Source organism: Megascapheus bottae, chromosome 18 (assembly GCF_031878675.1).
Source record: "Megascapheus bottae isolate mThoBot1 chromosome 18, mThoBot2.hap1, whole genome shotgun sequence".
In the NCBI taxonomy this organism is placed as follows: domain Eukaryota; kingdom Metazoa; phylum Chordata; class Mammalia; order Rodentia; family Geomyidae; genus Megascapheus; species Megascapheus bottae.
The window spans coordinates 40,839,798-40,863,282 of record NC_143526.1 but is presented as its reverse complement, the minus strand read 5'-3'; the positions used below and the strand labels follow the sequence as shown (position 1 = coordinate 40,863,282).

General features: G+C 48.6%; 1 protein-coding gene across 1 annotated transcript in view; it reads right to left on the bottom strand.

Moving 5' to 3' along the window:
* Positions 1-19,786, bottom strand: part of Ptpn1 (protein tyrosine phosphatase non-receptor type 1) — a 44,626-nt gene extending 24,840 nt beyond the window's left edge. The window contains exon 1 of the mRNA XM_090352518.1: positions 19,608-19,786. Within this exon, the coding sequence (XP_090208644.1) occupies positions 19,608-19,670 (63 nt within the window). The 5' untranslated portion in view covers positions 19,671-19,786. The remainder of the gene's footprint in view (positions 1-19,607) is intronic.
* Between the last annotated feature and the right edge of the window lie 3,699 nt (positions 19,787-23,485).

Sequence of the window (23,485 nt, the reverse complement as noted above, 5' to 3'; positions counted from 1 at the left end):
AGTTCAAGGCCAGCCTATCCTACAAAGAGAAACTCTATATCCAAGAAAGTAAGTATCATCCTTCTTCCTAAGAAACATTCCATTCATATCCAATACTTATCTGGCAGAGATGACTTTGCGATTTAACTTGAAGAGTTGAATATATTTTTAAAAATACATTTTCTGTACTATGGAGGCCAGCAATCAACCCTAGCTGATGACATGATCAATTTGAGAAAGCAGAGAGAAGCCAAATCCTTCCTTAAGAGGGCTTGCTCAATATCTCAATGCCACAAGTTAAAACAGACAGGAACCAGAATCCATACACATATTGCCAGATCCAGCCCAGGGCCGGAACTCTGACATAAATAACTTAAGCCTTCAAATAGTTGCTGTGGGGTAATAGCCTTTGAAAATGTTATACAATTTGCTATATAACTTTTCCTACAAATTTCAAGAAACAAGGACCTGCAAACCTTGGAAGGAAAGGAGCCATCTAACAAAATATTAGTTCTGTTTATCTGTGGATCTAAGGTGTGGACAGCAAAGCCACTTGCTGAGGATCCCTTCAGAGCCAAGCCCAGGGGCTGTCACGGCTCCTGATCTTGCTTCTTGGGGTGGGCCAAGTGTTGACAGGCAGTGGTTACATCATGACCCCTGTTGTCAGGGAGCTTGGTCTGGGGAGGAGACCAGGTAGCTTCAAAAACAGGCTGCCCAGTCGAAGGCCAGTTGAGAGAGAAAGATGTTCAGTGAGCTAGTAAAGTCTCAAGTTCCGAGGAACCCATGTAACTAGAGGAAGAAGACTGCACACCTGTCCATGCAGACTATGGCTAGCACAAATGGAGGAAAGCCATCAGATTCTATGTCCTAGCCATGTCCCCAGCCTGTCTTGATCTGGCTGCTCAAAAGGCAAGCTCAGCAACGAGGACCCCTTTCCAGTGTGTGCAAGCTCACAGACTGCCATCTGGCTCCCTCTCAAAGCTCCAGATGCTACACAAAAGGCACCACACAGAGTCGCCACTTGCTATGTCACAGCTCACTCGTGGCTTCACTAAAAACAACAACATAGTGATCCCTCACCTATTGCAGGAGTTATGTTTCCTAGACCCCCACAATAGGTGGAAATCCATGCAGTAGCATGAAGTGAACCGAGGGATGACTTTCTACTGGCTGCTACTTCATGGATTTTCACCTACAGTGAGGTCTCTGGAATATAATTCCCGCAATAAGCGAGGGATCACTGTACCTGCAACTCAGGAAGAAGGATGATACAATTTCCACCCTTGGACACAGGGTCTCTACATAAAAGATAGGCTGGCCTTGAACTCCCAATCCTCCTGCCTTACCCTCTTCAGTGCTGGGATTACAGTCATGTGCTACCATGCCTGGCTAAAAAATTCCTTGCCAGGCTTGTGGGCAAGCACTAGGCATAGGCTAAGCTCCTTGCCTCTGCTTAACCAGGCTGAAAAGGCCCTGGAGAAGAGGGGGAAAATGTGCCCCGCTCTACTCTAAAGGACTGGGCACTGCCAGTGTAGCACGATTCCTGCAGAGGGGACTCACTGCAAGATCAGGGAAAGCAGTGAAGCTGGATGATGAAAACAAGGGAAACACTAACTGCCGGAGACAGAGGCAGTAACTGAACCACCCCAAGAATGGACAGACTGCCAGAGGTGGAGCTTCAGCTCTGTGGTAAGACAGAGGCAGTAACTGAACCACCCCAAGAATGGACAGACTGCCAGAGGTGGAGCTTCAGCTCTGTGGTAAGTAGATTTATCTGCTCTGGGGGTCAGGGAGTTGCTGGCCAGGTGTGGGCAGAGGACCATTTCTGGAAGAACGTGCCTCTTCCCTCACTTCTCTTGCCGGCAACGCCCCTCCAGACAGGGCACATTACTGGAGAAGGTCACACGCCATTGGACATGGAACATGGCTCTCCCAGCCTCCCTATAAGCAGAGAAAATACAGGTCCACATCTGAATATCAGGAAGACTCCTCCAGGACAACCTGAGACATGCTGTCCAGCCGACACTAGTAGAGCACATAACAGCCCCCCAGAGAAAGGCCCATGGTTCAAGCACATGTGGTGAGCACCATCTCATTTACTGCTGGCCCTAAGAGCATACCACACCCACAGTAGCCCATGGACCTTAGGATGCACCTGCTGGTATAGGGCATGACAACAGCCTAGGCCCTGGACACAAGCACACTGCCTTTGTCCTTGAGTCCAAGTTAGTGGTGGTGCTGCTCTGACCTGTGCCTCCATGTATACGTATGTGTGCGTGTGCATATGAAAACGCTAAATCATAGTGGCAGTATTGAAGGGTTTACTATATTGATCTGTTTTTTTAAAGTGTGGGATGCTATAATCTGACCATGTTTCTGGGGGCTCAGCTTGGCTGTGTGATTCCAGGCACAAGGCAGAGGCAGTAGCAGAGGAGGACCTCACAAAGTTGGAGCAATCTTGGCCCCATGCTCTGGGCCTCTTAGAAGCTGAATGCTAAGCCAGAGAACCCCTGTGCTGAGAGAGTGCAGGGATGGAAGAGGAAGGAACAGGCTGAGATAAAGGCGGTAGGATGGAAGGAAGTGCAGGGACTCAGCCTTCAGAAAGTGCAAGGTCATCTATAAAGTCACTTCACAAAGGGGGAGCTCATGGCCCAGGCTAGAAAACCCATCCCGACCCACCCCTTCCTTCCTAAAGCCAGGGGAAGCCTGGTCCCTCCAACAACCACAGAAAAAGGAGTGGCTGGATTCCACAATGTCTAATTAGGAGCAAAAAAGAGGGGAAACCCCATTCTTTAGAAAAAAGGGACAAATTCATGAAAGGTAAAGGGGAAGGCTGAGGAATGAAGTGGCAGAAGGTACAAAAGCTGCAAAATGTCTTAGGTCTGAACGAGACGTCAAAGAAATAGTGACTGGACAGGCCAGAGGGCTGTCGTCCACCTGTAATCAGCACTCAGGAGGTGGAGGCAGGCAGGCAGGCAGCCAGACTACACAGTGAGACCTTGCCTAAAAAAAAAAAAGACTTTAAAACAGTGCAAGAAATCAGAAATCATAAACATGAACTATGGGGGGCAGCTCAGGTGAGGAATGATGGCCAGACAATAAGGACAGGAGTATAGAACTAAGAAACATAAGGAAGTACAGACATTCTTAAATACCAAAGAGTTTCATCATTATAAAAATCCTTCTGGAAACTACAAAACAGCATGTCCACAACCAACACCAAGTGTGCAGGTATGCAGGTGTGTCTTCTACACCTCTATCCAAACTCATGGAAACCAGTGAGTTGTCCCTGCATGCATCAGCCACCTGCCCCCCCATCCTCTCTCCCTGCACACCTGCTCTTGTATTTTCTCTCTCTCTCTCTCTCTCTCTCTCTCTCTCCCTCCCTCCCTCCCTCCCTCCCTCCCTCCCTCTCTCTCTCTCTCTCTCTCTCTCTCTCTCTCTCTCTCTCTCTCTCTCTCTCTCTCTCTTTTCTTTCTTTTGGTGGATCATGGGCTTAAACTAGACCTAGGCTCTGTCCCTGAGCTCTACAGCTCAAGGCTACCACCCTACCCTTGATCCAAGCCCCACTTCCTGTTTCCCCACTTCCCATTTTCTTGAGATTAATTGGAGATAAGAATCTCAGGTCCTTTTGTACCTGGGCTGGCTTTGAACCTTGATCCTCAGATCTCAGCCTCCTGAGTAGCTAGGATTAGAGGCGTGAACCACGGGCCCAGTCTGCTCTTGTATTTTCTAGACTGTTTTCCAGGCAAACACAGTACTCTTGTCTCTCCCTTACAGCATAATAAAGTTTTCATTTTCTTAGCTTATCATTTTACCTAGAACCTTCAAAATAGGTTCAATAAAAGCTGAATTGCCAGTCCTGGGGCTTGAACTCAGGGCCTGGGCATTGTCCCTGAGCTTCTTTTGATCAAGGCTAGCACTCTATCACTTGAGCCAGTGATACTTCTGGCTTTTTCTGCTTATGTGGTACTGAGGAATCAAACCCAGGGCTTCATACATGTGAGGCAAGCACTCTACCACTAAGCCACATTCCTAGTCTTGCATTTTGACAGGCAGTTTGCCTGTCACTCCTTCGGAGTGCCGAGCCTGTACTCACTGTAAAGGCCAGCTGGAGCTCAGGGATATTTACTCTGGGGAGAGCTGAAACCCATGGATCCGAAACAGAAAGCATTCCCACCCTGCACCTGCAGGACCTATCCTCTAAGGCTCCTTCCTTGGTGTGGATACATGTAATCTTAGCTACTAGAAGGCTGAGATCTGAGGATCATGGTTCAAAAGCCAGCCAGGGCAGGAAAGTCCATGAGATTCTTAGCTCCAAGTAAACACCAGAAAACTACAAGTGGCACACTGTGGCTCCGAGTGGGAGAGTGTTGTCCTGGGGCTTTTGCTCAAGGACAGTGCCCAGGCCCTGAGTTCAAGCCCCACGATCAACAACCCCAACAACAAAAGCAAAATTTAAAAGTAGCCCCATGAACACAGCCTGCTTTCTTTTATGGTCTACTGCAGTTTGTTTCTGGCTGTTAATTAACATCTGTCCGACTACGCTTGCCTCAGTCACCCATGGGAGTGAAGGCTGCTATAGCCAAGAGAACAGATGACACCAGGTAAGGGGCCTGCCATGTCCATTCACCACACTGCCCTCAGCCAGCCTAAACAAACCCATGCCACAATGACAAAAAGCGCTGTACAATGGGGAATCAATTATTTTCACACGAAAATGTCAGTTAAGACAAACCTACAAAACCCAATGTCCAACGCAGAGAGAAGCAATCCACTTCTAAAGCTCCCTTCCTGGCAAGAACAGACATGACACACCCTTCAGCTCTAAGCCATGGAGCCATGAGGCATGCCCAGACAAGAACAAGGAATTTAGGGTTATTTTTATGCCTTCCCTTCTCCAATTAAAAAAATTAAAAATTCATTTCCTAAGACCTAGAAGATGGAGGCAAAGTTGAGAACCACAGCAACGAGAGTCAACCACAGGACTTGAACCAAGGAGAAAAAGATAAAATTCCAAGAGGAAATACTTTACCTGGCTAGAATTTTTGCTAGGAACTTTCTGGTAAGATCAAAATCACAACCAGGTGCCAGTAGGTCACACCTGTAATCCTAGTTTCTCAGGATGCTGAGATCTGATAATGGTTCAAAGCCAGCCCCAACTGACAAATCCAAGAGCTTTTATCTCCAAATAATCAGGAAAAAGCTGGGGTGGAGGTATGACTCAAGTAACAGAGTATCAGGCTTAAACAGAAAGTCAAGAGAGGGCCAGGAGTGTAGCCTAGTGGTATACTTGTCTAGCAAGAAGCAGCCCTGGGTTCAATTCCTTGGTACCACACACTCAGAAAAAGCCAAAAGTGGTGCGGTGGCTCAAGTGGTAGAGCATTAGCCTTGAGGAAGCTTAAGGATAGGGCCCAGGCCCTGAGTTCACACCCCAGAACTGGCAAAAGAGGAAAAAAAAAAAAAAAAAAAGAAGCCAAGAGAGAGAGAATAAGGTCCTTAGTACAAGCCTCAGTAAGGGCGTGCGAATACACTTTACATGCTCACCCAAGCTCAAAATCTCGGAAATTCCAAACAAATGAAACTCCAAAGGCAAATTGCTTAGGAAAAATGAGCAAACCCTGGAGATCAAGTATACTCCTATTCTCATCCAGTTCTGGTTCAGAGGACCAGCCACCCAACCACAAAATCATATGCTACCAGAGCTTTGCTTTCACCAAACCCCCCTACTTCCTGCCAGCGTTGCTCAGGCTCAGCTTCCAAACACATGAAGTCTGCATGAAGGAGACTGACAAGTCCCATCTCTGCTGTCTTCATACTCAGCTGGCACCCGGGAGTGACTAAAAAGCCTCCGGGGAAGTGCCAGAGCCCTTGCATGACAAGGAGACAAAGCCAGGTGGCAGAGCCACAGCTCGCAGAAGAACCCATGGTCATGAATGAAGACCAGCAACATGCAAGGCAGGGTCGGGGATACCAAGAGCTACACAGATCCTTCCTCACCTGCAGAAAGCACTGGGGGTACTTTCTCTCTGGGGGACAGGTTACGCCCAGGAGCTTAATGTAAAGGACAAGCGAAAACAATACATGCTGAAATAATGGCAGGTCAGTAACCCATGATTCATTCACGCAATACCACAAAATCATAACCCCCTCCTAACTACTTCCTATTAACCAGTTTCCAATCCATGACCCTTTCAGACAGCACCTTGAGAACTGCTTCCTAAGTATTTTCTATTTTCTAAGTCAGGCCCTGCAAAACTCAGGAGATTCCATCCAGCAGACAAGTGCAAATGACTAATTGGCAAAAAAAAAAAGACTTAAATCATTGAAAACAAAAGACTTGAAACACTGGACAGGTGCAGTGGCTCACGCTCATGAATCCCAGCTACTTGACTGCAGATAGAGTCCAGCCCATGGAATTAATGACAGCCCCATCCCAATCAGCAAGTAAATATGGTGCTTCATACCTATAATCCCAACTACATGGGAAGCTGGAGGATCACTGTCTAGGTCACCTGGGCCAGGAGCGGGGGAAGAGGGAAGACTAAAAGAAGCCAGGTGCCCATGGCTCATGTTTGTAACCCTAGTTACTCAGGAGGCTGAGATCTGAGGATCACAGTTCAAAGCCAGCCCGGGCATGAAAGTCCATGAGACTCTTATCTCCAATTAACCACCAGAAAACCAGAAGTGGCGCTGTGGCTCAATGTGATAGAGTAGTAGCTTTGAGCTGAAGAATTCAGAGACAGGATCCAGGCCCAGAGTTCAAGTCCCATGATTGACAAAATAAATAAATAAATAAATGAAAAAAGGGATGGAGGTGTGACTCAAATGGTAGAGTACTTGCCCAGTAAGCAGTGAGTCATGAGCTTGAACCCCAATACTGCCAAAATAAAAGAGGTGACAGACTGCAAGGAAGAGATAGGAATTCAGAACAGGCTTAAATGCAGCAGTCCAGTCTAAGAGAAGGCTGCCATGTAAGTGGAAGGGAGGAGGTTCCAGGGAACGGGACAAGCTCCTAGGGGACAGCACTGCCACCAACTCCTAAGAGAGGAGCACCAGGGAGGGGCCAGCTCTCAATCTGAGGCCACTACTACTCCCTGGGCCAATGCCTGCCAGAGGACCTGACCAAAGGCACAGGAAAGGCATGGCTGGGGTCAACCCTTGAGGATCTCTCTCACCCAGGCCCAGAATAGATGGACAATGCCCAGAAGCCAGACCTAGGGTAACAGGAGGTATAAAAGGGGGTGGGAGAGAGGGTTCATGGATCCAGAGAAGATATCAGAAGCAGGAAGGCAGATGTGACAAGGTCTAGAGTGGTTGACAGCCACCCCTCCCCCACACAGGTATTCTCAGAATGGTGGACAGTCACCCTACACACACACACACACACACACACACACACACATACACACACACACACACACACACACACACACACACACACACACACAGAGGAAATCTTCCTCCCCAAGACTGTCTATGTTTGAGAACAGTGGCATCTCTATACATGCCATGACTAGGGAGAGTGAATGTCACTGGAGGAGCAGTGAGACTGAATGTGAACATGGCACTTGGGCAAGGTGAAGCTGCAGGGCCTCGGCAGCCTGGGCTCCCAGGGGAGCCAGTCAGAAAAGCCCAGGATGGTGAATGGTAGGTCTGGAGGCCCAGGGTGCAGAGAGTCTCAAGAAAGAAGCTACATGACCTCCTGTGCACCAGGTTGTCCCCTCCGTGACACAGAAATGATCCCAAAGGAGAACCAGAAAGTGAAATCTGAAAGACTACCACTTCCCTTGGAAGACACTTGGTCTGGGTACCACTTATCTGTGTCATCCGTGTGCTTTTCCCTTTCACATCTTCAAGTGATATCAAATGATGACTACTGGGGGATGCGTTTATTTGTTTTGAGATAGAATTTCCTCACAGTAGACTAGGCTGGCCTCAAACTTGAGATCCACCTGCCTTCTCCTCCCAAGTGCTGGGATTATAGGGAGGAATCACCATGCCCAGTTCAACATTTTAAGTAGGCTAGGAAGATAACTTACTGGTAAAGGGTAGGCCCAGAATATAAAGGCCTTGTGTTCCATCCTTAGCAATGAAAAGGAAGGAAGGAAGGAGAAAAGAAAGCTATTCCTATGTATAAAATTTGGGGCTAGACTTTTTTTCTTTTTTTTTAAGTTGGATATGGTGGATCACAACTGTAATGCTAGCTGAGAGGCAGAGATCAGGACCATAGTGTTGGTCCTTTTAAGATTGGGGGGAGGGTAGTATCTTACAAGGGAAACAGCTATCTCCGCCATCTCTCTCTCCCTCTCTCTCTCCCTCTCTCTTTCTTTCTTTCTTTCTTTCTTTCTTTCTTTCTTTCTTTCTTTCTGCCAGCCCTGGGGCTTGAACTCAGTGCCTGAGCACTGCCCTTGGACTTTTCTCAAGCCCAGTGCTCTACCACTTGAGCCACGTCCAGCTTTTTCTATGTATATGGTACTGAGCAATTGAACCCAGGTCTTCATGCATGCTAGGCAAGCACTCTATCATTAAGCCAAACTCTCAGCCCTGAAAACAGCCATCTTTACTGCTTCTTCTAATTTGTCTTGATAACAGATGTTTAAGAAGGGCAGAAGAAAAAGCTCAGCCTACAACATAACAAGCACTTTCATGGCTAAACACAGATAGAAAGGGCCTTAACACCAGCTTCTCTGTAGCCTAAATGTTTGCTTTCTTTATCCCATGAGAGAGAGGATATGTAGAGAAACCATCTAATCATGAGCTCGATGAATGGAATCATTCCTAAGGAAGCCACCAAGCCCAGTCATTGACAGCACTGCTTCTGGGGGAGCTCACAAGCAAACTTAGGCAAATTACTTTTGATCAGCTCCCATAGGGGAGACCAAATTTCAATCTAATTGTCATCAAAAATAGTTCATTGAAACTGCTGAACGTGGGCCAAATACATAATCATAGTCAGTTGCCTAAGATGGGAAAATCTGAAGTGGCAGCCTCAACTTCCTCAAAACAGAAGAGGACAACGAGGATGACAGGATGGCGATGACCTTGTCAGGACCTCTGCTGGAACTTCAGTCAAGGGCACTTCCTCCCTCAGGCCACCGGCCCTTTATCCCGGTTCCAGTTTTATTCTTCTCAGGGCAGTACACAACCACACACAAAGCTAGACATCAGGTTAGTTCTAGCACTGATGTTTAAGGTCAAAAAAAAGGTCACCCTGGAGTGAGGGCTATGACCTCAATTTTCCCTACAGCCAGGTGATGCATGAGCCGTAGGGAACATGGCTACGCCCATCAGAAAGGAGCTGTGCTCCCGGCTCAGCAGACCAGTGCCACGTTGCTCAACACCAGGGACTTCATGTAAGAAGCCAGAAACCCAAATCTGTAGGCCATCTACACATTGTGTAGACCAGGCAAAACGTGAGTGTCAGTAACCACCACATAGATAAGAGGTTAGAAAACTGGGTGAGGTAAACCAAGCTGAGAAAGACAAACTGCACATGCTTTTTCCTCATAGGTGGAAGCTTGATCTAAAATACACCAGGACCTGATAAATTCTACAGGACTCTACACTCCGTGGGACCAAAGGCAGATAGATACTAGAAGAGCACAAAAGCACAATGCCTGTGTCTCTGATCACTCAAAATAATACTTGCATACTTGCACTGTCCTTGGACTTTTCTCAAGGCTAGAGCTCTACCTTTTTTCTATTGCATATGGTACCAAGGAATCAAATCTTGTTCTTCATGCATGCTAGGCAAGCACTCTACCACTAGGCCAAACTCCCGGGCCACAAAATAATACTGAGATTAAAAAAAAAAAAAAGTTGGGCAAAGGCCAAGCAAAGATCAAAGCTACCAAGTATCTCCTCATAGGTGCTAACAGGTGAGGGCCCAGGACAAGCCCCAGTCTCTTCCCAGTACATCACTGGGAAGTGATGCCACGCTGGCTCACAGGTCTCATCGTCTGCCACTTAAGGCCCCTCAGTAGTCACAGCCATTGGGATTTCCAAGCCACCCACAGCCCTGGTGAGGGGTTCAGGGTAGAGTAAAGGCAGCTTGGGACCCAGGCGTGGATCCAGGCAGACTAGCACCTACTTAAGGAAAAAGCTGTCCGCCATAGGCGGGCTGAGGAAGGGCTTCTATCACCAGCCGCAAAACCTTGTACTCAACACATTGCAGAGAATAGATTAAGCCCTACCTTCAAAATGCTGTCTTTTTAGAAAGCATGTTTTAATCGCAAAGAACACAAAGCTAACAGGGAATGGACCTAAAATTAGCTCATGCCACAAACAACCTATCTTGCTTAGCACTTCCGTGTCATCAACCTACAAGACCAGACATGAAAGGCATTTGCCAGCTGAAGATAAAATGCCAGCTAAGGCCTTTCACTCCAGTGCCCCTTCTTCCTTCTACAGAGGCACTGGCACATGAAGAGGCTCAGGATGGCATTCATTAACTTAGAGACAAGTACTAGGAAGGCATCAAAGCCAGTAACGGAAAGAAAAGAAAGAAAACAGCTCGGTCCCCACCGTTCTTAAGCCATTAAAAGAGGAGCCACCTCCTGACATTGCAGAGATTCTCGAAGCTCACCACACCCATCTCCAGCTGTGGCCACACTGACCGCTGAGGAAATGCCAGTCTTCTCCCTTAAAACCAAGTGGGCTTCCTGCTTCTTCTTCTTCTTCTTTCTTTTCTTTCTTTCTTTCTTTTTTTCTTTCTTTCTTTCTTTCTTTTTTTTTTTCTTTCTTTCTTTCTTTCTTTTTTTTTTTTTTTGTGGGTCATGGGGCTTGAACTCTGTCTGGCCTGGGTGCTGTTTCTGAGCTCTTCAGCTCAAGGCTACCACCCTACCCCTGGGCCTGGGTGTTGTCCCTGAGCTCTTCAACTCAAGGCTACCGCCCTACCCTTGAGCCAAGCCCCACTTCCCATTTTCTAGAGGTTAATTTGGGTCTCAGGTCCTTTTGTGTGGAGCTGGCTTTAAACTTTGATTCTCACATCTCACCCTCCTGAGTAGCTATGATTACAGGTGTGAGTCACCACACCCAGTTGGGCTTCCAGTTTCTAAAGCCACTCACTATCTCACAAAGCCACATCTTCCAGCAAATAGGAAGATTCTCCAGCAAACAGTCTGTTGGGGAAGACCAAGTTTCTTGGTCACCACCAAGAAGAACAAGATGCAAAAGGAGGCTGAGGGGACAAGTGCGAACTTTTGGAAAAGGTATGAGGCTTAGCCCAGTTCAGCCTCACACCATGCAGGATAACCTGTTAGTGATTATTTTGGCAAGTTTTGCAATCTGTTTTTGGGAAAAATTTAAGCTTCCATGGGAAAAGAGCAATGGTTAGAGATGAGAACAGATCCAGCCTTCTACTACTCAAGTCAGGTGATGTGCTCAAGTTCCCAAAGCATTCTGTTAAGCAGGCAGAGCAGGCTGGCAAAGAAGGAAAGTGGCAGACCTCGCTGGGTATATGTAGTGTGAACAGACTCAATAAAACTCTGCCAAAGGCACTAAACTTCTAGGATTCATAAAAACACACTGGCAGTGGTTCAGAAGCATGTAGAAATGCTTACGAAAGTTGGGTCCTGGTGGCTCAGGCTTGTAATCCTAGCTACTCAGGAGACTGAGATCTGAGGATCAAGGTTCAAAGCCAGCACAGGCAGTAAAGTCTGTGAGACTCTTACCTCCAATTAACCACCAGAAAACCGGAAGTGGCGCTGTGGTTCAAGTGGTAGAGTGATAGCCTTGAGCTGAAGAGCTCAGGGACAGCACCCAGGCCCAGAGTTCAAGCCCCATGACTGATGCAAAAAAAAAAAAGAAATGCTTAGGAAATGGGGCTGTGAGACGACCATAAAGAGTCCCCAACACCCAGCAAAGGGGTTAGCAGCACACTCAGTAGAGAACTTATCTAGTAAGTGCCCAGCTGGCCACGAGTCCACTCACTACACACACATACACAGAGGTGCAAGGTGGGTAGTGGAGTGTTCAAGTTTTTCAACAGAGCAGTAGACTAGCTAACAATTAAGTATGGCTAAACCAGCTAGCACAACTGAGGACTGCTCAAGAAATTGAGAGATGGGTATAATCCCAGCATTCAAGAGGCAGAGGTAGGAAGGTCAGCCTTCTTGAAGAAGTTAGCAAAACACTGTCTCAAAAAACCAAAAACTAAAAACAATAAAACAGGGTTAGGGGTGTGGCTCAAGTGGTAGCTGATTGCACTTGCCCAGCTTGCACAAGGCTCTGGGCTCAAACTCCAGCACATATGAAAAGAGAAGACATGGTTGAAAGCCTGTCAACCTCAGGAGGCTGAATGTAGTCCAGGAGATTCTCCCAGCCCACTTCCATGGACCATCCTAGTGACCCTGGTCACAAGGCGGGGGTGGGGGTGGGGAGAGGAGGGAGTGTGCATGTCCAGGTAGCACATAACATATAGTAACACTTTTAAGTCAAGGTGTTCAAATACTGTGCATATCAGGACAAAGCAACAGAGCAAAGAGACAATGACTACAGTGTAAGAGGAAATATTGGCCCCACAAAAGAACCCTGGATGGATGCCTTCTCAGAGCTCCAGGGTCTGTGCAAAGTTTAGTCACACAAACACTTAGGAATCAGAGAAGGTATAATGCGCCTTTATCCTTCCAGAAGCAAACCAAGCCATGACTGCCTGCTTGTGAAGGAGGACACGATTACCAGGGATCAGTTCAATGGTACATGTTCTGCTGTCATGGAGCCTATACCCAAATCACTGTATTACACAGACAGTTGCTGTTTGTTCTACTGAGGGAAGTTCCATTCAGATGTGATTCCACTGTTAGAAGTTTTTACATAAGTCATATTTTAAGAGCATGCCAACTATTTGGAATAATTATCTGATATTCGCTTTCCTGTAAATAATCCCACAACAATGTATAATCCTCGAATAACCAGAACCCAAGAGAATAAAAACAGCGAGCTGTTTGCTGGAAGTTGCTGTGACGATTTTCAATAACTCCTCCATAGGAAGAGAAGTGCCAGGAGATCCATTAGCACACAGTGTTCCCTCCTCCCTCCCTAAGCAGCAACTACCCTGTCGTTTTACAAACGATCTTTGGGAATGGTGCGGTTGGCCTATAAAAGCCACCAACAGCCCAGGTTTTGCCTTCATCTTTAAAGAAAGCTACATCTCAGTAGTTTTCTACATGAATCACTTAGACCTGGAAATAAGTTTCCCAGAGGAAATGTAGTTTTCTCTCCACTCACCACAGGTAGCCAGAATCCTTTCTTACTAAGCACTCACAACTGTAAACGTGTCTCTCTCTCTCTCTCTCTCCCTCTCTCTCTCTCTGTGTGTGTCTCTGTCACACACACACACTCTATGCAATGTACACGTGAGCTTTCTGGAAAGGCAGGCAGCAAAAGGGGATACCACACAAAGCAGAGCGCTGTGTCTAATAGTGGGGTCCCCAGCACTTTCTCCCCAGGACAGCAATGTGTACAGCAGCACTGCATTCAAATAAAGAGGTCACATGGAGGTTTATTTCTAAAATCACAGCATAAAGGGCTGCTAGTCTTCATGAACACAGCTTCACTGAACCTTCTGTAAATTCTCAAGAAAACCACCCAGTCACCACTGAGAGCAGCACTGTAAGCGGGCCATGTGCCCGGACTCCCCCAGCCATGAGCTCCACTTCTCAGAGGTCCATACCCCTCAGGAAAAAAACCCAGTCCTGGGCTGCTAACCCCATCAGCAAGCCCCTGACGTCCCATCGTACCTGCCTGCCCCTTACACAATCAAGGAGCCACTGTAGCTCTTACAAGGATGACTTCAGAAACACTCAATGCTCTTGTGAGTACATTAAGGACTTTTATTACTTTCATTAGTGGTAACCTGGGCCAGGACCATCTTTACAAAAGAGTATGAGCCAGAAAGACAGGAAGGGACCCAGGCAGCATTGAGCACTGCAGCTGAGACTACAACTCAAAGTCACACAGCAAGGACGTTAGCAAGGGAAGATTACAGTCATGCCCTTTTGGCCCTAAGGTGTCTGATCAAAGGGTTTTTAAAAACATGATACCTTTCCTTGTTATATTCTGAAAAGTTCAGACTCCGAAAGGGTTGCCACTTTATGGGCAAGTGTGTTTTATATCCCATAATTACAGTGCTCTATGAAGCAGCTCCTCACCAAGGTCTCGTGGAAGACCTGTGCGGACACCTGGGGCGTGCCAAAGCCTCCAGCAGTCCTGATCCCTGCACCCGTCCGTCCCACACCAAGCGCACACCTCCCGTTACATCTCAACCTTTGTGATGGACAAAAAGATGAGGTGACTTCTATGGATGCCATCTCCAGTCTCTCTTCTGAGGCCACACACACCCCCTCGAGGAACCAGAGCCCAAATGCAGCACTTTCCTTTCAGCTGCCTCCATTGCTGGCCCCACTTCTACAAGAGGACTTGGGAACCAGCCTCATACAGCTAAGGCTCACACAACTGGGCTAGCCAAGTATGTCAACAGAGTCAATGCCAACGTGTGCAGGACTATGGGACGAACAGAACAGACAGCACAGGTGACGTGGGGCAGCAAAGGCCCTGGCCAGGCCCATGATCAAAACACAGAGCAGCAGCTATAAGGAAAGCAGGGCTCTAGTTGTCTGGAAGGAATACATGGGGCCCAGAGCAGAACCCCCTGAGTTCTGCTAGAAGGAGCTAGAAGGTACACGCTGTGCCAAGGCACAGCCATGACAGATAAGGCTGAGACCAGCCCCTTTCTCCATCTCTCCCCATGGTGGCTGGATGGGGCTGCAGGGCAAGAGACATCTGTACTTTGGCTGCTGTGCAAGCAGTCTAGACCTTGACTGGCATTAGGACTCAAGGGAGTGTCAGGCTCCATCTGTTTTCAAGCCATAGCCGTAGTGATAATGAGAGGAGTAACCCATGGCGGGGACGTGGGAGAGGGCTGAGGGCCCGACTAATGGGGGACAGTTCCAGTCACTTCTGCAGGGCAAACTACACACTAGAATGGATGCCAGTGACCGACCCAGGAAGGTGGGAGAGAGAACTGAGAGCTCTCCAAGGTCCCCAACACGCCTGGACACTCAAAACATACCATGGCATGGCTGGTGCCAGACTACCTCACCTGGAAGACAATGACCAGGTAGTTCCAGGTTTCCTGGCTCAGACATAATCAGGAACCAGCCCAGCCTATTTTCCAGTATTATCTGTCACCAGGAACAAATTAACATAAACGCTGCAGATCATGTGGGTCTCCAGAAAAGACCCATGACTAAAGGAATGGCACAGAACACTACCAAAATAATTCTGCAACCAAAGCAATCAGAATAGACAATCTTTAAAAAAAAAAAAAAAAGAGAAAATCAGGTGTGGTAGGGGAGGTAAAGGCAGCTTAAATTCAAGGACAGTTTGAGCTGCAAAAGGAGGCCCAAAAAAACATGAGCTGGGGCTGGAACTCAACAACTGTATGTGCAAGTCCTTGTGCTACATACCCAGTACCACGGAGCAGGGGAAAAGGGAAGCAATTATTTCTGTAGTTCATAATCTGAAAAACCTCACCAGGAAGTTTCATATTCAACTTTTATTCTACAGCAGTACACATTCAATTAATGACATCAATCAATAGCAGGTATTCTGTATAGGTTTCCAAGAGCTCTTCATGCTAAAATGCCAAATGGCATAGAGAGGAAGATAACTGGAAACATTCATACAGTTTACCATTACTCCCTGCTAACTTCCGAGCCACCTGAGAGGGCTTACTGCCTCCCACAGTACAAACCTGTCCTGTACGTATGCAGCCAAGTTCTTCCCTGCACTGATTCAACTTGTGCTCCTAGACAATCACAAGTGGAGACCAGACACCTAAGTTTGGTTCATGCAAAGAAGCAAGGCTGAGCTACAGCATGTAAGGCTAATGGGTTACCCATGATGACTAGAACCCCCAATCTCCATGGCATTTCCGTTTGTCTTTTTTGTTGTTGTTTTTAACCAAAGTGAGTCATCATATATAGATCTTTCTCCTCTGCATAAAATTTAGGGGCTTTTTTTCTTCCTCTAAAGAGAATGGTGTTTAAATAAACATCATTGGAAGCTTTTACTATTTGTGTTCTTGAAATATAGTCTATATACCAGCAGGAAATTTTAGTGCATTGTAACTATGCTGCAAGATGCTTTTAAACCTAGTCAGGCATTAAACTGCATTTCACAATGAAGCTAGCTATAAAAGCAAATGCCAGCCGGAAGTGGGCCCATTTTAAAAGTCCCTGTAACCTGGACAAACCTTGCACTCAAGTCTCACCGAATGTGATGTCTCCTTTATTCAGTCATGTCACTTACACTCAAGAGGGTAGCCTGTGACAGAGAACTGAAGAATCTAGAGATCAGAAAGAGTATCACAACTTGAGGGGCAGGCAACACTCCCACGGCAGCTCAGGCCGCTGTCCACATATGCTGACAAAGCTGGCTTTTTATAGAGCCGGCTGTGTATTAGACCAATCCTACTTAGAAGCTTTAAAGATTAAAAGCACGGGCCATGCTCATTTATCAAAACAAGCCAGGAAAGATCTTTGCCTGAAACATTTGTTTTCTAAGCTGCCAGTTGTCAGTCCTCAAAATGTCCACTTGGCCCTTTGTTCTTTTCCCATTTGTTCCAACTTTGTACACCTTTTGTCTAATTAGAGAAGTCAAAACAAGAAATGGTTACACTGCACATATGATGTTTTCTATTTGCAACAGACAAAATTTCTGTTCTATTTAGTTTTCTATTTGCAACAGACAAAATGATTTGGTATAAAGCTGCCTTCATTTCAATATTAACTTCCTAAACTTCCATTTTGGGCCAGAAGTAAACACATTCCTTTTAATTCTTGAAGAACAAATAATGAGCTGTGGTAATTTACATACACTGTGGAAAATTAGCTAACTTCAGTTCAATTAAGGTCTTTTTTTTTTTTTGCCAGTTCTGGGGTTTAAACTCAGGGCCTGGGCACTGTCCCTGAGCTGCTTTTTGCTCAAGGCTAGCACTCTACCACATGAGTTACAGCACCACTTCTGGCTTCTTTTGTGTAAGTGTTAACCAATGAGTCAAAGCCAGGGCTTCATGCATGCTAGGTGAGCCCTGTACTGCTAGGTCAAACTCCCAGCCCCAATCAAGGTCATTTTAGATTGCTTTTTAAAATGGCACCATGGTACGATAAAAGCTACTTTATAAGCTTAAAAAAGAGAAGGGCTTCTAATTTCCATTTTAGAAAAGAATAGTACTTGCAATGTAGAAGTAAGAAAAGCTCACAGTGGCAAGTTTTTTAAGATTAAAAGAGGGCTGGGCTAGATGGCTCACATCTGTAATCCTAGCTACTCAGGAGGCTGAGATTTGAGGTTAGCAGTTCAAAGCCATCCTAGGCACTAAAGTCCATGAGACTCTTATCTCCAATTAACCACCAGAAAATTGGAAGTGGCCCTGTGGCTCAAGGGGTAGAGCGGTACCTTGGGCTGAAGAGCTCAGGGACAACACCCAGACCCAGAGTTCAAGTCCCACAACTGACCAAAAAAAAAAAAAAAAAAAAAAGAGTAAAAGAGAGCTGGGAAGGTGGCTTAGTGGTAGAGTGCTTGTGTAGCATGCATGAAACCCTGGATTCATTCCTCAGTACCACATAAATAGAAAAAACTGAAAGTGGTGCTGTGGCTCAAGTGTTAAGTGTGCTAGCCATGAGCAAAAAAGCTCAAGGAAAGCGCCTGAACCCTGAATTCAAGCCCCAGGATTGGTAATAATAATAATAGTAATAGTAATAGTAATAATACTACTCCAAGGAAAGCAGCAGTTCATTAAGCAGCAGGGGAAACCTTAACATCTTGATGTTTAAATAGAGAAATTGAGGATTTTTAGGAAAAGTAATTGAAGATCAAGCTGGCCTAGGCCAGTGGCATTCTTCTCTATACAGTTAAGGCTGAGCGTCAGGCCAGATCACTCTGACCTGAAACTCGGTCGTAAGAAACTCCATTCAACTATACCTTATCTGTGATGGGATAATTAATTTCACATGAAGACACTCTGTACTCTACTGGATACAGAAAATGTGTTCCAGTATTTTCAGTCACTGGTGGAATTCATTCAGTGCTAGTCATGGAACACAAATATTATAGCAGTATTGGGTACACTAATACAGATAAATCTGTCAGAAGCTCATCTACCCTACCCAACAGCCAAGAAGAAAGAATCCTGACAAGGAGACTTGAAATAAAGGCCACCAAGAAAAGGCTTTTGTTAGGTCAGCACACCAAAGAACTGCCTAAATAAACTCCGCCCCCCTTGGAAAAGAAATTTCAAAATAGATTTTAATACTAAAGCAGATGGATCTCACAGTTTTCCTTTGGGGCCTAAAAGCTGAAAACAGAATAGACTGTCCTCTTCCTTGACACACATAGCAAAACCTATTATTTTGCACAGGGCTTGTTGAAGATACCCAGCGAGTGTGGTTTGGCTAATCCTCACACCCCCGCAATGACATTTAATCAGGAGAACACATTTTCTTTAGAGGGTTTAGCTCTGTGACAGACTTCTTGGTGTTCTTAATCTGATGTTGTACACACAAGTGAGAAATTCTACCTTCCTAGTTATTTATGAGTTACCATAACCCACCCCTTGATGAGACAAGATCAATCTCAGTCCTGGTGGAAGATGCCCAATTCAGAGAGGGTTTGCCTTTATGGTTTCCTGCCTAGGACCTCAAAGAGGAATAAGTGGACTAGGAGGGGGGGTGGGTGCAGCAGGACTCTGATTGGAAGGCTAGTAACTAGCCTGTCATCCTGAGGGAGCCTCAACTCCCTCTCCCTCCCCTCACACAGCAGAGGGGGGGAGGGGGGAAAGACTGTCACCATCCACCGCTGAGGATGCTATTGTTAACCGAACGTTCCTCCACCCGGAATTATGTGCGTCTGTTAGTCCTATTCCATTCCAAACTCTGCCACAGATGGGGTCTCGTCTGCCTCCTTCGACAAATGCCACCTCCGGCGCCTAAGCACGGAATCACTGGCCAGCTCAAACCAATAAATGAATGAACAGGAAAGGGAAGGGGACTGTCACCTCAGAGCCTGCAAGCACACCGAGCCAGGGGAGAGGAAACGTGATGGCGGTGGGGGAGCCTTTCCCCCAGGGAGACAAAGGAAGAGAGTCTGGGGTGGTCCCGTCCAGGAAAGGAAGTCGTGGGGACGTTCAATCAACCTGGGGGACAAAGGGTGGACGGCAGGGGGCGGGGCCGGGAGCTGGGACTCGCGAGGGGCTGCAGCAGGCACTGAGTCTGGAGGGCACCGGGAAGTGGGGCCAAGGGGGGCGGCGCTCCGAGGGCAGCCGGCGCGGGACCCAGGGGATGCGGGGCCCAGAGGGCTCCCAGCGGGGACTCGTCCCAGAGGCGCGGGGCCCGGGATCGGCTGGCACTCCCGCAAGTGGGGCTCCAAGGGGGGCAGAACCCGGGCTCGGAGAGCCCAGAGGGGTGGGGGGCCCAGAGGGCACCGGGGCCTCGGCGCGGTGCGGGGCCCGCGGGGGACAAAGGCGGCGGCGCGTGCGCCGCGGTGCGCTCGAGTCCCCGGGCCGGCTCTGAGGAAGAGGCAAGCTGCCGCGGCCTAGGCGCCGGCCCGCGCGGCCCGGCGCTCGGTACCTGGTAAATGGCCGCCCAGCTCCCGGCCTTGTCGATCTGCTCGAACTCCTTCTCCATCTCCATGGCGGACCAAGGCTGCTACTTCCCTCCTCCTCGGCCCCGCGCACTGCCGGCCGCCCTAGGCCGCGTCGCGCTCCGGAGCCCCGAGGCCCACCGCCAGCCTCCAATGCCGCCGCTGCCGCCGCTACCGCCGCCCTCGCCGCAAACGCCGGCGCCGCCGCCGCTTCTTCATGTCAACCCGGCAGCCGGAAGTGCGCACCCCGCCCGCCGAGGGCCCCGCCCGATGGACGGGAGAGCCAATCATCGCTGAAGAATCTCAATCAGCACTTCCGCGGGGCGGGGCCGGGGCGGGGCCTAGAGAAACGGCCTCGGCCCCGCGAGACGTCCCGCGGTGCGCGCGTTTCCCCGCCCTGGGGAGACTCGCCGCGGGCGGGGCGCGCTCCCGTTGCCTAGGCGACCTCGAGCCCCGCCCTCGGCGCTCGGGCGGGCGCCGGTGAGTTCAAGCCTGGACCGGGGGAGTTGAGTCCCGGCAGCGCCGAGGCCCCGCCGAGCTCCCAGGTGGGCGGCGTGTCCCCCCCCCGCCCGGCCCCCTGCCGGATGTCACCTTTTAAACACGGGACGCCCCAGGGCGCTGCAGTCAAGTCCCCTGCGGCGTGCGGGGAAGGTCCGGTGGGCCTGGGGCCGGGCCTGGACTCTGGAGCTCCGGGCTCCGCGGACGGGAGGCGGCCGGGCTCCGCGCAGGGTGGGCTTCCCAGCTGGCGGCCTGGGCCCAGGTTGCAGGCGCGCAGCGGGCACCTGCCGAGGCACCCCAGCGCGCCGTCTTCTCCACGCTGAGCGCGGACGAGCTCACCGAGGCGCTCGAGGAACCGGCCCGCACTGAGTCAGTGCAGTGGACCTGGCAGGCCGGTGTCCTTAGAAACCACCTCTGCCTGTTCCGGGGGAAACGGCCTTCATGTAAGCCTGAAGCTCGTGGCGACCCAGAAAGCTGAGCGCTGAGGCTCAAAGCGCAAAGCCAGCCTGGGTAAAGAAAGCCTGAAGCCAGAGCTGCAGCTCCAGTGGTAGAGTTCCAGCCTTCATGGGGGTGGGGAGGGAAATACGCTTAAGAGACAGCACCCAGGCCCTGAGTTCAAGCCCCAGTCTTGGCAAACACACACAGACACACAATGCAAATCTTTTTTTTGGTAGAAAACTCTGAGAGCAGGAAGAAAGCATGATATCTGCACTTGCATTTTGCACCTATCTCTTTTGCTCTGAGTCTCTTTCCTGAAATGGCCTTGGGGTCCAGGAATTATAAGACCACAAAGACAACTTCAGCCACCTCTAAGGAATAACAGAGCCTGGGGACAGACCACTCTCCAAACAGAACACTTTCCTATAATGAAAAGGCTGCACCTGGAGCAAGAGTCATCTCTTGAGAACTAGATTGCTTCTGACAAGCGAGGGAAAAGCCTTGGAAACCCCTGAAGAACCAGAAGTGATGTCCAGGTTGAATCAGGCCTCACTTTACTGGGATTGTTCATTTGTATACACTTGCCTGTCCCTCCCCTGCCCCATTCCTCCCTGAATCTACACCTAAAGCTCACATCATTGCCAAACATGGGCTGTGGAGATCTCTCCATCTTCCCTCCTCTTTCTGCCCCTTACCACTCCTGGTCTCTTTATTGGGTATCCTCTCTTTCCTAGAATAAAACCAAATTCCTAATCCTGGCTCCCAAGCCCACTTGACCCACCCCTGCTTTCCCATCTTGATTCCCCTGTCTACCCAACACAACCTGTGTCCTTCACCTATACCTCACCATTTTCCACCTCAGGACCATTGCACCAGCTGATCCTCCCATATGACTCACCCTGCTGGAAAATTCCCTTGTCCCTGTATCCAAGGTCAGGTGTCACCTCCCAAGGCAAGGTTCACCTCAAACAGCCCTAGCTCTTTCTTTCCCCCAGCCCTTGCCACAAACTCTCTTTATAGATACATGTGCATATAGGTACACACACACACACACACACACACACACACACACAGTGCTGATGCTAAGGCTTGGACTCAGGGCTTTGCTCTCTTGCCTTGCTTCTCCCTACCTACAAGGCTGGCACTCTATCACTTCCAGCTTTTTTTTTTTTTGCCAATCTTGGGGCTTGAACTCAGTTTCTGAGCACTGTCCTTGGACTTTTTTCAAGGCTAGTGCTCCACAGCACCACTTCCAGCTTTTTTCTATGTATGTGGAACTGAGGAATCAAACCCGGGTCTTCGTGCATGCTAGGCAAGCACTCTACCACTAAGCCCAACTCCCAGCCCAACTTCCGGCTTTTCGATGGTCAATTGGAGATAAGAGTCTTGTAGACTTTTCTGCCAGTGCTGAAAAGGTCTATCTCAGCCTCCTGAGAAGCTAGGGTTACAAGCGTGAGCCTTGAGGGTCTGGCTTCTCTGACTTGATTTTCTTTGCCCATCCCTGCCCAGGTTCTAGGAGGGTGTTTTTCTGGTGACTTGCTCCCATCCCTCACAGCTGACGTTTGGTTGGGAGGAAGGACTCAGTGCTTTCCCATCTCCTGCAGTGCTAAGCCTTGGCTTTCCTACTTCACTCCCTGATTCCTTGCCCAGCAGCCCAGAGCCAGCCCTACCCAGAGTGCCCAAGGCAGTGAGGCTGTGCCTGGGAATCCTGATGCCTGTCAGAGACTTGTGGCTGTGTCCTGTGGGGCTGGAAGCTTTTCCAAGTGGGCAAGCCTGAAAAATGGCCTTGAAGGACTTACCAGATTTCTCTGCCTGTGTTTCAGAGAGTTAGCTAATTGGGAAGATGAGTTAAACACTTTAGATGTCCTGAGAGTTGTCTGCAGAGCATAGGTGTCATCTGGTGTCCTGGACATTGGTGTCCTGTGCCTAGGACACTGCCAGCAAACGTCTAGACTCTATGGACTCTAGTCTTGGTAGTTGGTTCCTTGGTACCGTATCATCCTGGGAGGTGCCCAGTGCCCAGGACTTGCATCCAAAGAGACCATACTGGGACCCAGGGGCCTCACCAGCCCTCCCACAGTGGCCAACGCCCTGTCTTTTCCCTTTTTGTTTTATTTTATTTGGTTTATTTGTTTGTGTCAGTACTAGGGCTTGAACTCAGGGCCTAGACATTTTCCCTTTGTTTTTTCACTTAGCTGGTACTCTGCCACTTGAACCACAGCTCCACTTCCAGCTTTGTAGTGGTTAATTGGAGATAGCATTCTCATAAACTTTTCTGCCTGGTCTGGCCTGGACCTGTGATCCTCAGATTGCAGCCTCCTGAGTGGCTAGGATTACACACGTGAGTCATCTGCTCCCAGTTCACCAGACTTTTGATGGTTTTTTTCCTAGGTATCTAGTTTTGTATTTATGAGTTTCTTATCTGTCATGACTACTAAATGTAAACTTGGGCCTAGAGTTTGGCCCAGTGGTCAAGCGCTTGCCTAGCGTGCACAAAGACCCAGGTTCAGTTCCTTGGTACCACATACATAGAAAAAGCCAGAAGTGGTACTGTAGCTCCAGTGGTAGAGCTCTAGCCTTAAGCAAAAGAAGCCCAAGGACAGTGCCCAGGTCCTGAGTTCAAGCCCCAGAACTGGCAAAAAAAGAAAAAGAAGAAGGAAGTTACTAAATGTAAACTTCACAAGAAAGAAAAAGAGAGGGAAGTTACTTGGGTGCTGTTCTGTCTTCTATGAGCTTCACGTCATTCCCAGAGCAGCCCAATCTTTAGAAGGTTCTAGAAGCTGCTTCTCCTCAACTTACAAGTAGACTCAGAGCTAGAAGGTCCTTGGAACTCTCCTGACAGCACTGAGAGCACAGCCAGGCAGGCACACTCTCCTAGTGGAGGGAGGCTACCAAGCTGGTTGACTAATCTGGGGGAGCAAAAGACACC